Here is a 17178-nt window from a genome sequence, read left to right on the forward strand (position 1 = left end):
TGTGTGTGTGTGTATGTGTGGAGCTTGAGTACTTAATTAGCTAAGAGCCCGATGGGCCACTTGCCGTTTTCTCAGTGTTTAACACTAAACGAGGGAATGACTGGCTCGTTACTGATACTAACAACAAGGATAATTTATGCACAAACGGATCTGTCTGCTGTGTTTAAGCTTGTCCTCTGTTGCCGGGCTGACAATGACAGGCACAAACAATAAGCAGGCACAACCATCAATGTCCCTTTGCGATCTTTACGCTGAATACTAAACGCCACAAAACTGCAAAATTTGTTTTCATGTTGTTTCAAAGACAAAAACACAAAGGAACAGTAATAATAACCATCCACTACAAGTTAATACAATTTCTAATTCACCAAAAAAAAACATGTATCCTTGTTTTTAGAGGCCATTTAAAAAGTGTTTGGCTTAGAAACAAAGTGCCTTGGGCCAATGATGAGGACCCAAGAAAAAAGCAAATACAGCCACTCTCAGCCCATTCTTTCTAATCCACTGCCTCTTGGTTGCTGTTATATTGTGACAACCAGTTGAAAACCTCTCAAGGGGGGGCGATGGCACTGTCACTGGCCTTGCCTGTGTTGTTGAATGGGCGTTGTGTTTAATTGTGCGAAACACATTCACGTTTCGCTGGGGAAACTGTAATCTGCTTGTGACCAAGTAATGTGGTCCAGTATGGGATTAATTACCCAGTGGAATGTACTGACTGGCTGACTGGTTGGTTGGCTGATTGCTGACATCCTACACTTCAACAGACTCCAGACAAAGTGTGTAGTTCTGGAGGGAAGGGAGTGATAGAGTTAGGGTGAAAGTAGGAGGCCGAGGGGGAGGTGAAGAGTGATGGGGAAACAAAAGTAGGTCTCAACTTTTAGGGTAGTTATTATTATTACTGAAATAATAATTAATGTACTAATCATTTGCAGACATTTTGATACCTTAGCAGGAGAGGTACAGGTGTAATTACTAACATTAATTAATAATGGCTGCATTGCATTTAGGCGAACCAGTTTGTGGATGCTAGTATTTTGCATGCTCACCAGAATGTCTTACTGGGACACTTGATGAAACTGATCCATGGCTACCATCATTAGTTATACATGTACATTTTCTCAAAACTTCTGTTGTGAAAGCATTATGAATTGATTTTTTTGTGACATATTATCACCTTAAAAAGTTGTTATGGTGTTAGCAAACATTTCCCTGTTTAAACATCTAGAAGTCACAAAGCAATATTATTATTCAGTTGGGGTCATGTTTTTCTCATTTTGTCCCTGGTCTGGTCTCCACCTGCTCTTAAGGGAAATCTCTGGCTCCTTAGCTGCTAAATGCTCCAATATGTTCACCAGCTAGTCACAACTGTGTCGGTCTGCCTGTCTGAAACAGGATTGATGAGACTGAACCTGAACAGTAAAGTTGCTGGCCACAATACCAAAACAAAGCGTTGAAAGGGGCTAAAAAGATCTGTAGAGCTGAGGGAACTTCGAATTCAGTGATAATTGTCACGTAGATACATCACTATGTGCGATTGCTTTCATGTTACACATACGTAGTCATTTGACCAATTGCTCATAAAAATATTAATTTGTGCAGCTTAAACATATTTTAATGCATAAGATTATATTTCTGTAATTGTTTTAAATATCCCACAGCAAGTCATGAATATAATTTATACCAACTGACTCTGACTTCTTTATAATGACTTATATCTACAGTCCCATCCACATGGTATTTCCCTCATATGGTTATCAGTTTATTAGTGTAGAGACGGTTTGATTTATATAGTAGGATTAAGTTTGCTAGTGTTCTTCAACACAACACAAATGTCTATCACACGAGAAGCTCTGTTCTCTACGACTTCTCATCACAGTTTCGAGGCTCTCAACTCTAACCGTGCTACTCAGTTATAAAAAAAGATCAAAGAGAGTTTGCAAGGGTTGGCTTGTTAAAGCCAAACTCCACCTTAAATCAGATTCATGCACACTATTCTTATGATCAAAGACTCGAGTCAGGAGACATAAACAACTCTCGAATAAAGTTTGAAGTCACAAAGTCAAGGCTCAAATGTGTGATACTGGTAATTGTAAAATAAATGCTCAACTAGCATTATATTGGAAATTGCATGACCAGAAGGGGCAATTTTAGTACAAACAGTAATAAAGCAGGAAATTTGTCCATAAACCTGCAAAATACCTGTGAAGATGATATTCTTAGATTATAATTGGGCTTGCACAGTATTTAATTAAGTACACACACAAAAAGTTCTATTATATGTGTAGGGTGCATTGCCTCAGCTCGAATTTTATGTCAACTGCACACATCTGCAAAAACACACACACACGCACGTTAACACACTTCCTGACATACTGATGGTGTGCCTCAGACCATAATGTCAAACACTTGGCCAAGAGGGAAGGAGGAGGACCACACACAGACACAGAGATTTTAGAGCTTGTTAATGTGGTTATTGTGTGAATTTTAACATAACTGATAAAATATACAGCAAAGTGCATATTTGTGACGCTATTTGTATTCAAAAGTGGGCTATATGTACTATAATGTTGAGTGATGTGTTCAAAATGCAGTGAGCAGCTGTTGCTGCGCCTGTCACATGGAAAACACAGAATAAAGGTTTAGCTGCAGTACACAAAATATCTGTATGTACTGAGGGCATACCCATGTTAATAAATGTACAGCTTTAGCATTAGACCTATAGTTTAATACTACAAATACAGCTGGAATCAGTGTTCTGAATTGCAGTATTTTTGGATAATAACTATCAGTCAATAATAATCAGTACTAAAAACTGTTTTATAAATCAGATATTACAATATACAATTTCAAAAACTTTCACCGTGATACTCAGATGTATTATTGTAACAAATAACACTTTTGGTTTGGTCTCTCTCATTGTACCTGAGTGCATCTTCTAGTTTGGCTATCTTCCTCTTGGCCTCTGTTCTCTCTTTCTCTGCCTCGCTCTGGATTGCCAAAACCTGAGGGAGAGAGCAGAAAGAGACAGTAAAAGAGAGAGAGGTGTAAGTGAGTGCAACAGCAGACTCCATCAAACATCACTCAACAAAACTCTCCTGCTTGTGACCTTGTCCGTCTGGTCTCGTCTCTTCTCTCTATCACCCCATCAAAAGTATCATCTGAGCCTAACTGCCTGCACAGAGGGCCTCTCGCTCTGGATCTATGGCAGCCATATGGTCCCTTCTTATGTCCAGATAGTGTACTCTGGCCTCCTTCACGTGTTTAATTTACCACTTGAAAGAGGAATCTTTCCTGGGGAATCAAAAAGCTAAACAAGGGAGTGATTCCTCTTTTTTTCACTGTTTTCAACTCCTGTCACCTTGCAGAAGGAAAAAAAGAAAGGTAGGGAAAAAGATACAGGTTGTTGAATAAAAATAGACTGTAATCGAGGAAAACGCAAAGACATCAGAACCAAACTACTGACTTTCTTTTAGAGATTTAAATTCCCCTTGACCCTGAATAAAGTGCACAGAGGCCTACTAAGTTCTTGCAGGTGTATCAGCCAGAGGGGCCCCGTCTACAGGGCATGCCAGCCTGCCACCAGCACACATATTATAACTGTGGCACTTTGAAGATGACCCTGGTGCAGCAGGTCTTAAAAATCATCTGAGAAGTCTGGCCTGGACTGGTCTGGTCCAGCTCAGATCATTAGCAATGGTCTCCTCACTCCATGGTTTATGACTGAAGACATGCGTGAGTACGCAATTAGGGATCGGCTCTGGTAGACTGACAGTGCATACTTCAGACAGAAAGATATCCCTTTCGGGTGTTGTCTTTTGCAGAGTCACACATTTATTTGGGGTCCATATAACTCAACTTTCTTTGCTTGATAACTACTATGATAAATTATAAATCCTCCTCTTTCTTCTCTGTGCAGTCCTACCTGTTAATCATGGCTCTGATTTTACGAGACCAGACATAAAATCTAAAAGTAAGGGGAACCGAAAGGAACATGTGACTCCAGGCTTTGATCTCCACTTGACCGTAATAACTTTGTCCAGAGCAGTTTTAATGCAACGACAGAAGCTATGGAGCTTGGTGTACCAGTTTTCTTACCTTTTTCTCACAGTTGTTCTGCAGTTCATCTTTTTCTTGCTGAAACTTTATCCCTTGATCCTGTGACACATCAGACAAAAACAAGCCTATTGTAACTTCAAGCATTTGCATAGCTGGCATTGGCTCAGTGACAAATAGAAAAGACGCACGCCCCTACCACCACCCGAATCATACCCTGACTTGTTGGTGTCTTCGATGTTCACTGTCCAGGAGATGCTGCTTGAGCTGAGCTACAGTTTTCTCAAAGTCCTCCATCACTTCAGAGGCCTGGAAGAGAGAAACATTTTTGTATTTTGCATTTATAACAGTAAATCTAGCAGGCTGGTAGGGACAGTCATGTGGATGTGTTGTGGTAATGTGCACCTTAGCTGCAGATAGAGCATGTTCCTGATGTAAGTGGCTCATGTCAGTCTCATGTTTGGCCTGGAGCTTCTGCACAGTATGTTCGTGTTGCTCACACAGCGACTCCTTCTCCTTCTGCAGAATTGTATTTCTGTAGACAGTTAAGAGCATGACAGGGCAGTTAGTGGATAAACTGTTTGTTCTTTCAAAGTCACCATTAAAATAATTTCCATTCATTTATTTGATAATACTTAAAATTCTCAAGCAGATATTTTACAATAGAAAATACATTTCGCCAACCTAGTTATGTAGAGTATCTGTTTTTCCACACTTAACATTTTTCCCTTCTTTATCGCTCCCTATTTCACACACCGTTTGTTGGCCTCCTGCAGTTCGGCACTGATGGATGCAATGTGGATCTCCAACTGGGCTTTCTCCTGTGTCACCTTCTGACGCAGAGCACTGCCCTTCTCCACCTCCATTGACTGCTGTTTCACCCGCAGCTCCAGCTCACGCACCGTTTGCTCCTGAAGCACAAGCACAGAAATCAGTAAACCAAACAGCTTGAACCACTGAGGGCACCAGCTTGAGAAAAATGTCAAGGGTCAGAGGGCTGCGTGTTCCCATAGTGAAGTCAGACACAGAAATCTGGTTCTGAATATGGAAGAATGTGCCAAACAATGTTGCTCACCACCTCTCTGTCTCGATCCTCGATTCTATAACATACCATTTTTACTATTATTTTGTTAAATAAATTATAGATACTTACTGCTTAAAAAATATTTTGTACTTATGATCAAGTCTAAAGCCAGGGTTGGACATTTTTGCGTTTGCATTCTCCAAAGATCTGTAAGTTATCGAAAACAAAAACACCTTCTCCATACAAACTGACCCAAAGGTCAAACAGGCAGAAAACTGTGTGCAAGTATTTTGTCGGTTTTGTTCATCCAGAACCATCTGGGAAGACGTTGTTGCAAACTGTTTGGAAAATGGCAGTTACTTTCAAAACATTGGTACACATTCAGACATCACTGTCTATCACAAGGGAAGTTCAACCAATCAGATCAATGAACCACATAAACTAACTCTTAGTGAAGTCAGTCGAGAGAAGAAAGAAAACATCTTTTCAATCCAGAAAAGCCTTCAGTGCTCTTCTTTCAATGAAGAAATACTCTCCGGTTCTGATATAACTGACTCTAGTAGCATCTATGTTACAGAGCGCCCACCCCTGTAGCTACCAGTACTGTGATGGTTGTGATGGTTCTTGTACCGTTGTAGACTGAAGGCTGGCAAGATGGATTTTCGTGTGATCTGAGTCCAGCTACCTCGCAAGGTTAACTCTTATTTAATCAAGGTCAAACGTCAATATGCCTGTTGATTCATAACCTGCCTTGAATCTCGCCAGTAGAGAGGTACTGTTGAGATGGACATGTTTAACCAACACTAGACAACAACTGCAACTGTAACAGCATTATTAATGTCTCAACCACAAAAAAGGTAAACAGTGGAGTTTCTGACCACATGTGGAACTGTGGAGCAATGTTTTGATCCCCGTTTTCTTTGTGTCCTGTGCTCTTTTTTACTTAATGTATACATAGCGACGTGCAGACCAGTGTGAGTACATCAAAATAAAAAACACGTTGCACAACTCTCCTACAGCACGCTTTGTTCACCAACAAAAAAACACATGGTGTACTGGGTGAGTTATACACACACTAATACCTGGCACACAGCTCGCGTGAACTTCTCATTTTGACGGCCATCTTAACAGGTTAGAGCAGCCACACCACCTGCGTGAGCAGTGCGGTTTGTTAACAAGGATTTTATTGTATTGTTTTTATCAAAGGTAAACTCAATGAAGAGTGAATGATAGGCTGGCAGCAGCAGCAACGATGTCTGAGTAGACACCACACCCACACTCACGCTGTCATGCACAGGTAGAGGTAGGCAGTGTGTCCCAGGTGTGAAGGGAGGACATGCAGTTGAAAAGCACAGGGTTTAAATGATACACATACACAGTAGGACGTACATTTATTGTGTATAACTAAATGAACACAGTACATTTGAACAACTAGAAAAAACACCACTGTGTACCTGTAACTTGAAGAAACTGATCATATGTGCTAAAATTAGATCACCGAACTCTACGCCAATATCGAGTTATTTCAGTGGCTCTGTCAGGACTGATTTTAAATAAAGACAATGATCAAAGTCCAGCTGATGCAGACAGCTTCTTCCGGCACCAACTGGATGAAAAGAAACGTGTGCATACGGTCCCCCAGCATGTGCATGTCTGTCTTTGTGTGTGTGTGTGTGTGCGCTTGTGACAGAATGGAATGCAGTGTGGGCAGGCTGATAAAGGCGATGACGGGGGGCTGATTAAAGATGGAGCGTGCTAGTCCATCTAGACGATGACAGAGGCTGGCGATGACAGGAGGTGGAATGACAGGAAAGGAGGGAGCGGTGTGTTTGAAAAGAGTACGAGAGCAACGCCCGGCAAGGCTGGTGAGAGAGCTTTTCGTCTTTGTGTTAGCAGTGTAGGGTGCTAAGAAAAGGAACAAGGGGCCTGTGTTGCGCTGGGACGCGTGCTGTCACTTAGCTCTCTGGCAGGAGATGAGAAGAAGCACCTCTCCGTACTGAGGCTGGACTGGGCACACCTGGACACACTCAGAGGGAGCAAATTACGTGCCCTAATTAGGTGTTTTAGAAAGAATTACAAGGTGTGAAGAGCAGACTACATAAGCTACATTATGAGCTCTGCTCCCCGTCAGAGATTTAGAAGCGATAAAGTCTTTGAAGATGAAAAAAAAAACATGTAATTTATAACAAAAAAAAAGTCATACAGAGTGATGGATGATCTTTTACAGAACTAAAGCCAGCAACTGGAAGACAGCGTGCATCACTCATCTCTTGAGGCTTGTCAGGCTCTGTGTATGCATGCATGTTGTGTTTAAGACTCTAGTGTTAGCGGACGAGCAGCAAGTGGAGGAGAAAGTCTGACAGAAGACATAAAAAAGGAAGACAAGAGCAGAGTGAGTACTTGTGAAACAGGTGTCAAACGAACACTCCTGCAAGCTTGTTTACCCCTGTGACTATGACTGAGGGTGCACAGATATGGTTTTCTAAAGCTGATGCCACCATATAACATAATTATGTGTAAGAAACAATTTTAGTGTTCAGGGACAATAACTTATACCATATACTAGGTCAAAACCTACTACTAGGTTACTGCTACTACTTTCAGCTCATATCTTAAGATGTTTGATTTGAAAGAGAACTAATTCTAACTATTCTAATTATCTTTTAACTTGCACTGCTCTTTCATTCATTTCTATAGTTTCTTTTCTATGACTGTTTAGTCAGAGAGATTGTTATTTGGGGTGCTATAACTGTTTGCTGTCCCTTACGCCTCTCAGTGCATGGAGATCAGTTTGAAGACAGAGGTGCTGCGAAGCGTTATCTGCTTCCTGTTGGTACCCATGTTAACCAATTGGGCTTTCCAGACAGAGAGCAGCCTACGTACTTATTCCACATATATTTGTCAGTTGCATCTAAACAGAGATTGACAGACAAGCGGACACACAGGCAAGAGAGAATCTTCTCAATAATCGCAAGATAGTCCTTTTAAATCCATTGTTGCAGAAGAAATCCTGCTTTTCCATGAACACATCATTCACGAGGTTATTATAAAGCTCAGCTGTGACTAGAATCGCCTCTATGAACAGCGAGGCTTATTCACACCTATTCATTCTGAGAGCAACGGCTGATGGGGGAACTCCACACCAGTGGTGTTACTTACTAACAACACTAACTCAGGAACTCAGTAAGTCACAGACTATCGCCTTTGTAGACCGCTTGCTGTGGTCCAGCAAAAAGAAAAGATCTGAGCTAATTTCAGTTATGTTGCACACACTCCTAGGAAGAAAAGATAACAAAATACTTGCTACTAGCTAGAAAGGGACATTAGTTCATCTGTAATCACTAGACAATATTATTCACATTATCAGTCATTTAGATATGGACGTGCATGGACTACAGTCAAGAGTTTGGCTTGTGCAATACCTAGGCAGATACCGGCTTGTCTTTATTTTCAAATACCGACTCAGTTACTCTATCTGCTCTGCCCTGTGCATAGATAACGTCCAAAAATAACAACATCTGACATATCCGTAAGCCCCTTCTGAGATCTTTGATCTACGTTTAATAGAAATCCAACCAGGTAGCGATGGGCAGATGAACATTCTTCATTTCACTGTTATTAAACCAGATCCAGCGCGCGGCATTCGAATGAACATGAATCATCAATCTGAGTTTGTCTTGGCTTGCATACTTTTCATGTGAACTGAGGGAACTTTTCACATTGTGTCCTGGGTTTGAACTTTGATTAAGCAGCTACATCTCCCCCTCGTAGTAGGAGGGGAGTAGTAGTGGCCTGAAAGAGTATCATTTCCTGAACAAACCACATGCTCAAAGCTACTGAAGCTCCAAGCAACTGGGTCAAAGGAGGAGAACTGAATATTCTACAAGCACAACATGTCTGCATATTGAATAAACCCAGGTATTGTGACTGATACCTTGAAGGTTTTATGCACATAAGAAAGACCTTTTCACAATAAAAGAACACAAGAAAAACACTGATTCGCTTAGAGACACCAACCACAACACACAGGTGCTGTAATAACTCACCTAAGATAAATTCCACTTTGAACATCTAACACGAGGCGTGTGTGTGTGTGTGTGTGTGTGTGTAGGTCAGCCCAAACTCACAGCAGGAGAGCAACTAATTTACAGTGACAGAGGGCTCTTTTCATTCTCTGGGGCCTTGACTAAAAGAGGGGCCATAACACCGGCCGCCGCACTGTCCGGTGTGTGATGCCTTTTAAATGCGAGTCTGCTGACAGATTAAGGCCAGAAGCAATATGTGTGTGTTTATGACAGCGTATGAATCCTCATGTGATAACAATACTATTTATGAAGCAGTGCATTTGCCTGGCCTGTGGTGTTGATGGTCCCCACTAAGGAAATGTGCACAATCCCACTTAAAAGCCAAGTCCTTTCATACGACATCAAAGAAACTGTTGCTTTGGGAGGTGTGTGTGCATGTGTGTGTGTATGAGCACAACCACTACCACGTGTAAGACCTAATACACACTTGGATCAAAGACCGTTATAAAGATAATAAAGAGAGTCATTCTCGCTCAGAGGTTACAGGATGTCTACCTTCATTTGAGGGACGGGGGGGGGGTCACTGTTTTGTAATTAGAGGTATGAGTGATGTATACACTTTCCTTAGAGCTGAACAAGGCCAGAGTTTTATGCCCCAATAAAGCCATCTTTCCAGCCAGGGTCCTGTTTGTTCCAGTGAATGTCTGCCGTTGGGTATAGAACATAATCTGCCCACATTAAGTGTCTGAACACTTGAATCTCCTGCTGCTGTTTAACATGAATCTCCTAAACAGCAAATGCACAGTCTGAAGTCATGCTCATTCCCTGATGATCACAGATGGATGGAATAAATATGAGCATACCAATCCAAGTCAAATCGTGTTACATGAGGTCTGGGTAAAGTTAAAAAATGTTCAGACTGTTACAGCTTGATGTCATTTGGAGTCAACCACGATACAATGGCTGTAAATAATACAATGTGCTGGCAAAACTTAAGATTCCTTCAGCTTGATCAATATCTAAATCCGAAACACAAGCACACACCAACAAAACGCCTGTTCCTGTACTCACAGTTGCCTGCGACCGTGCATTATATTCAGCCTCCATCTTGGCCAGCCGGATGTTGGTGTCCTCCAGCAGCTCCTGGATGTTCTCAGTGTGTTTCTTCTGTAATTCAAACTTCTCCTGCTCCATCTCTGTCACAGCAGCATGCAGCTGGAAGAGCACAGAATAACCACATGAGTCACAGATCACGATGCTATTATATCTGAAGGAATTATTCTTTTTGCTCCAAATGAATTGCATTCTTGGCAGCTGCAAAAAGCTCAAAAAGTCGTGAAACGCAGCACAGAATTCGGCAGTAGTGTCATAAGGGTCTCGCACATGGACGTGGCACCACCTAAACTGCAGCCCCTGGGCTGTGGCCCCGGATCCACCTTGACGCACGCGGAATGCTCGGGCCTGTTCATCTCTGCTTGCAACTTTCTTTATAATTTGTCGTTTTACAAAATCTAGTTCTTTGGGCATGTAATGTCTTGCTTATACAAGTGGAATAAACCTAATTTATACGGAAAAGTGTTTTTTTTTATTATTATTATTACTACATCTGTGAAAAATTGTTCCACAAGATTGCTCATCACACGCTAAGTGACCCAGGAGAGAAGAGTGGAAATTTCATTAGGATCTTATTGAGCCCCAATAGCTCTGTTAGCTAGAGTTGAACACACAATTTATCCAGGGCAGAGAGCATTAATTTTTCATCACTAAAAAAAACCCACACTAACTTAAGCACAGCAAGAAAGAATACCATTTTGTATAGCAGATCCTGCCTGCTTGCAGCAAAGTCTGCTGGTCTCATGCTATCAAACAGTCTTCCTCTGGCTCAGGGCTGCTTACAGGGGGCTGGGCTGCAGAATATCCAAGCCCTTCAACTTTTCCTCATACCTTCTTCTCCCACTCGTTTTTCAGGGAGTCGGCGCTCTGATCCAACATCTTCTTCAGCTCAGCAATCTGCTTCTCTTTGCTCTCACAGATGACCTGGGATTCCCGCAGCACACTTTGAGCTGTGGGAGAGTACACACACACACACACACACACAACACACACAACACACAACACACCACACACCACACACACACACACACACACCACACACACACACACAATCACCTGACACACACACACACACACACACACACACACACACAAAGAGCCTCAGGGTATGTACGAAGATGGACGCGCACACGCACACACGTACACGCACGCTTACTGCGCTGTGAGTAAATCAATGTCAATAAAGATATTGCTTCTATGAAATGGCTAGTAGCGCTTTTTTTTGCCAAGTTTACATGCTTCTCATCAAATGCTTTTAGAAACGGAAGAAAGAGTGGAGAGGAGAGGAGTGAGAGAGGAATAGGGAAAAGGAAATTAAGCATGAAGAAAAAGGCACACATTATGCGATTAAACTTTAGATTGAGCTGCACAGCTGGAAAACGTCACTCTACACCAGTGCGGTCTCTGGTGGAACTGTATCTTTTTGGGCTTTTTACGCTGAGTGTTCAGAGACACTAGTATAAACATCCTTCTAGTTAACCCTGCAATCCTGCAACCTCTCACCTTTCTTCTCCAGCTTATGGATCAGCTCCTCTGATTCCTTCTGCTTGGCCCGGTACATAGTCTTCATCTCCTCAATCTCGCCATTCTTTCGGTCCAGAATCTAAGGAGGGAGAAGAAGCTTGTTTTTAAACACATACTGGAGATTATTCAAGTTTTTTTTACTGCTAAGAAAATGGCAACATTATGATATTGTCTCTTGTTAAAGTGTCCTTAGCAATCAAAGTTATCCATAGGTTTCCATGTACATTTTTGAAGTTTTGCTCAAGATACTTAGTGACAGAGGATACATTGAAAAAGGTACCAGTCGTGAACCAAATATAAACAAAGGGGAACTCAAAAAACGCACTGGAACGTGCAATCACTCTTGAAGGTACCTTGCAGAGTTTGTGACCACTAGTAGCCCCATAGAGCAATGTTTTTACATGTGTGTCCTGCTTTGCTAAACACACATGAGAACATCCATTCATACATTGGTGATGCCATGCATATTCGTGCCAAAAGTGTCAAATTTGTACTTGTTACTCGTCACATCTACAGGCGGTTGTAACGTGCCAAGAAACGCAGTGAAGCACAAACAAGGCAGGGAAGAAGGGAAACACGTCTTTCCAAAATATTTAATGAGCAAGGAAATTTATTCAACACATCTAATTGGCCTCAAAGATATGTGTATGTGATGTGTTTAGGTGAACAACAAACAACAACTTTAGTTACTTCGGTAGATACATAGATTGTGTAAATAGATTTTTATTTATAGAGACACAGACCATTTTGTATACATAATTCACTGTATGTCCTGTCAAGACTTCACCTTCCTCATGTCTGTCTAATCCTAAAGAGACTTTGGGCTAACTGAGTGAAATGGCTTCTGAGTGAACCACCTGTGCTGAGGTGTGATAAGGTAACTGCATCTGCTTGCTGCTGCCATCTGTGAGTAATTTGTTAAATTAGGCTATGGAGAGTTGGAGCTCCGCTATAAAACGACAGTCTAGCACTTTCCACGTGGAAGAAGAAGGTGTTTTGGCTCCACTGCATAATGTGCATATTTATGTACATTATGCAGATGGTCTGAGGGTGTGTCTGCTGCCTGTTTTCTAACAGATTCTAACAAATTCATGAGGGCGGTTTTCTGTCCACTTAGTTTTTTGAAAAATTATGATTCAATGTAGGGTTTTAAGTACTCTATCGGTATGATGATTCCAGATCCAAGTGTCCTAATATTACCTTACCGAATTCAACTCTCACAGTGAAATCATCTACTTCTACTTAAAATGTTAATCTAGACCTCAACAAAAGAGACTAGTCCAAGAACAGATGATGCTATGATTTTCTGTCTGAAACGGCCGAAAGTAAGAGTGTTTATTTCTCCATCAAGAACTGTCCCAAAGCCCATAAGACTTTTTTTTTTTTTTAATATTTCTAGCATTTTGTTCTCTCCAAGTGCACTTAGTTTCCAGGCCTGTCATCCTCTGTGTGAATGGGATGGGGGAGATGAAAGGAGGATGGAGCGGCTGGAGCAAAGTTCACAGAACATTTAGGGATACCCAATTTTTTCCATTTTGCCATGGGCGTACCAAGCAAGGCGATGACACAGTGTCAGGTCCAGCGAGAGTGCACTAGACGGTGGGAAATGACAGCTTTTAGGGTGCCCATTTTAGGCTTTTATAAGACATCCTAATGCAAGGGGAATCTAGGCTGGCTGTCCATGACTTTAACCAAAATTATTAGTGAATGAAGTAACTGAACGGGAGAAGAAAACACCTACAAAATCTGGAGTTAAAACATGAGTATACTTGAGAAAGAAAAACAAAAACACAAATGTAACTTCATCCCAATGGCATTTAAAACAAAATCCAGTTATTAAGACCATTTATTGTTTTATAGTGTACATTGTGGTCTACCCTTGATGGTTAAAAAATGTAAACATGTGCTTCTACTGAGGTTATTAAATATTTCAGAACTACACACAGTACTGATCCACAACCATTAGCATACAACATTCAGGCCTGTTCTCTCATTACCCTCTCCATTTCAAGCAGGGGGGACAATGACCAGTAGCCTTTCAGCAGCCTATACATTATTCATAAGGAGACTAATTAAAAGTAAAAACCTTGCTTGCCTTCCTTCCATCAGGCTCGTCAGACTGTACCCATGAATCACTCCCCTTTGAAGCCATTAGAGGGAATACTGGGTAAAATTCTGAGGAAATTAAATCGGACATAACTCGCAATCTGTATGTAATTAAAGAGAGGCAGAGAGAGCGCTGGCTGTCATCCTGTCTCTTGTCAAGCACAAAGAAGCAATGGGCATCTTAAAGTGGAGAGTGTTTTCTCTGTTTTATTAAAAGCTTCTGTGGCAGCAAAGGAAAGTCATACTGAGGACGTGACAGATCCCAGGTGCTTGATCTGCAGGCTAACTGATGGGCACCTAGTGTGAAATGAACCAGCTTTACTGCTATTTTCATCAGCTGAGGGAGAGCTTTGAAGAGCTGAGCGTTTGCGGGATGGGGCGATGAGAAGAGGACAGACTCGGCTATTTTCCTTTTCATTAGCCACCAAATGAAATCAAGAGTCAATGATGGGCATCGTAATTCAGGTTAACTAGTTTTCATGAGCACTCCAGTTAACAGACCTGCCAGTCCAGTTGCCTAGAAGAAATGATCAACTCATCTGAAACTCTTTTTATGTGTTATTTCGCAATATAAGCATAAGCTATTTTCACTTAAACAGTGGATATTCTACCAGTACCGGTTCAGTTTGTTTTATATGCTTGAAATCAGGGTTTCCTAATGAGATGTAGTGACTGATAATGAGTAAATATTTCATGCCAATCACAACCAAAGAAAAGCTGTATACTTTCAGAATGGGATTGAGCCATGGTTGGACCACGCCCTTCCCTTTGCACACTCTGACTAGATGTCTTACTCCAATAGAAAACTGTTTGCAAAGACACAGTCATACAACGGGCAGTTCAATGTCTGGGCATGCACTAAAGACTATATAGACTATATCTGTGGTAAGCTAACTAAATCGATATATGACTATGTCTGCTGATTAACTGGGCATTTACAATCATTTATGATTGTAAGTGTTGATTCCATAGACAAAAGTAAAAAATATTAATGAACAAAAAACTTAAAGCTAGGGCTGCACAAATCACATTGCAATTATTTTGACAGATACTGCGATTGTGATATGTTTTACAGTTAATGGGTTGAGTTAAATTAAGTCTTCTTGCTATAAGGCAAGAGTGCAACTGAGCCACTGGAAAAAAACATTCTTGCATTGCATTTTCAGTGAAAAAAAACTATGATATGTGACATTTGTTGGGGTCTGAACCAAACAAATCTTTTCTTACATCTGGAAAATACGATCTGTAGGCCAGGGCATCTCTGCAGCACTACAGTACTTCTTTATAATGCTTTCTTGTCACATATTTTTACCATTACCAAAAAATTGCAGCTTCTGCGATTTGGATATTGCACTTGGCTATATTGTGATTTAATTCACTGTTTTCCAACTTTCTGTCTTTTGTCAACAGCAGGCACTACACAATTTAGTATGTGGAAAAAAAACTATCATTAGAAATCCTGTATTTAGTGACACTGACATGCCCATTCTCATACACTACAAACTGGAGCCAGAAAATTAGATTGCGCTATCCACAAAGATAGCTGCTGCTGGCAGAGTATTCAATAAAACAGCTTTGGTTCTTACTTTCTCCACATCTGCATCGTGTCTCTGCTGCATCTTCAGTTTCTCCTCCTGGTGCTTGGCCTCCAGAACTTTGATCTTAGTCTGGAAACACATAGAAAACCAAATTTCATATATCTAACACTATAGACTTGTAACTCTCTAGTGAATCAGTTTTTATTTCCTTATATGAAATGAATGAAAACATCTGCTTGAAGGATGAAATATTATTTAATAACAGGCATCATGAGCAACAAATTTAGTTCTAGGATATTAAACATTTAGATTTGTGTCCTAACTTTTTTGTTAAGCAGGATACCTTGGGGAAAAAAACATTATATATAGTGACAGGATAACAGAGATAACATAAATCTGGAAGAAAGAAGATAGTGTGTCCCGCCTTGCACACAAGCGCAGCTGATGATGAAATAAACCACATAAACATTTAAAAACATTTAGCCATGCGCACAGTCTCATAAAACAGTGTGAGGCTTAGATGTACTCAACTGTGTGTGTCCATTTTTATGATAAATCTATAGTAAGCAGAACAAAGTGAAAGCCTGTGTGTTTGTGTGTCTCTGTGTACTTCTGCATACACATCAGTTGATCACGAAGAGTGGTTGTTTTCATTTGAACACAGTACTTTCAGAGGATCAAAAGTTCAGCTTATTCATGTGCATGTTGGAACAGATTTCCTACAGCTAGAGGGGTTCCCAGTCTTAGTCAAATAAAACCCTAATGACCTATTCATCACCTACTGTAATTGAGTAAGAAAATTGCAATCCATTTTTCATCTTCTATGGTCTTTTTATACAAAATGAGCTATTAGTCATTACTGGAAAATAATTACCACATCTCTGGCATGACACTATTATTCACAAATATGGCTCTGTCTATGAAAGGCGTTTCCTTTTGTATGACGGCATTTGTCTGCAAAGAGACAATAATACTAAGTGACAGATTTTTAAAAAATTTATGAAGTAACTGATTAGTGTAAGATGTGAGGCTGTAATGCACATTAGACATTTGAAAACTTTTTTTTTTTGGTGCTTAAAAAAAAGAAGAGAGAGCTTTTCTATCCTCACAACCTTATCACTTGTGTGGCTAATAAAGTAAACTTCTGCCTTGAACAGCAACAGACCATCCTCAGTCTCTATTGAGCAAAGTATTTAGAGGGTTTATGAGGCAAACCAGTCACTGGCTGTTGACACTAACAATAATAGTATAGTCTCCATAATCATCCACACCTTTAAAATGCACTTTTTTAGCAGTGTTGTGTTTCCCTCACCTTTTTTTTTTTTTTTAACAAAACACCATTAGGAAAGTCACATTCTGCTGACGGGTGAGTTACAGTCGTAAATGTGAGAGAGAGCAAAGTACCAGCAGTGCATTCATTTCCTCATCGCTCTGAAAATTGCTTGCTCTTCGTCCAGCTCTCATTTTCAGGCCCTGATAGGTCCGTCGCTCAGTTAGCATGGTTAATGGTGCATTTAGCCCAGTTTGTAATTTTATTTCCGATTTCCATTCCGGCACTTGCTTTTAGTTTGAAATGACAAGAGGCCCCGATGGAGGGGCCCCGTGTGTGCAGATGGCATCTTCCTAATGGGTCCTCAGGGTAATGATGGTTGAAATAGGCTCCTAACCATGGGCTGAGGACTGTGGCCCTTGGGGGACGTTCAGCAGGCCTATTTCCATTTTCATCATCAAGATAAAGTGCTCAATATCGGAACATAGCTACATATCACACTCACACACTCACACACTCACACAC

The 17178-nt window shown here is 40.9% G+C and overlaps 1 protein-coding gene across 1 annotated transcript in view; it reads right to left on the minus strand.

Moving 5' to 3' along the window:
* cep112 (centrosomal protein 112) overlaps window positions 1-17178 on the minus strand; it is a 100495-nt gene that overhangs the window by 63941 nt on the left and 19376 nt on the right. Inside the window, exons 9-17 of the mRNA XM_035654347.1 lie at window positions 15432-15512; window positions 11719-11818; window positions 11047-11165; window positions 10174-10317; window positions 4810-4964; window positions 4459-4588; window positions 4270-4362; window positions 4096-4155; window positions 2923-3002 (exon numbers count right to left, since the gene is read on the minus strand). Coding sequence (XP_035510240.1) covers window positions 2923-3002; window positions 4096-4155; window positions 4270-4362; window positions 4459-4588; window positions 4810-4964; window positions 10174-10317; window positions 11047-11165; window positions 11719-11818; window positions 15432-15512 — 962 coding nt within the window. The remainder of the gene's footprint in view (window positions 1-2922; window positions 3003-4095; window positions 4156-4269; window positions 4363-4458; window positions 4589-4809; window positions 4965-10173; window positions 10318-11046; window positions 11166-11718; window positions 11819-15431; window positions 15513-17178) is intronic.

Source organism: Morone saxatilis, unplaced genomic scaffold (genome assembly GCF_004916995.1).
Source record: "Morone saxatilis isolate NCDOM2014 unplaced genomic scaffold, NCSU_SB_2.0 Contig14, whole genome shotgun sequence".
Taxonomy (NCBI): Eukaryota; Metazoa; Chordata; class Actinopteri; family Moronidae; genus Morone; species Morone saxatilis.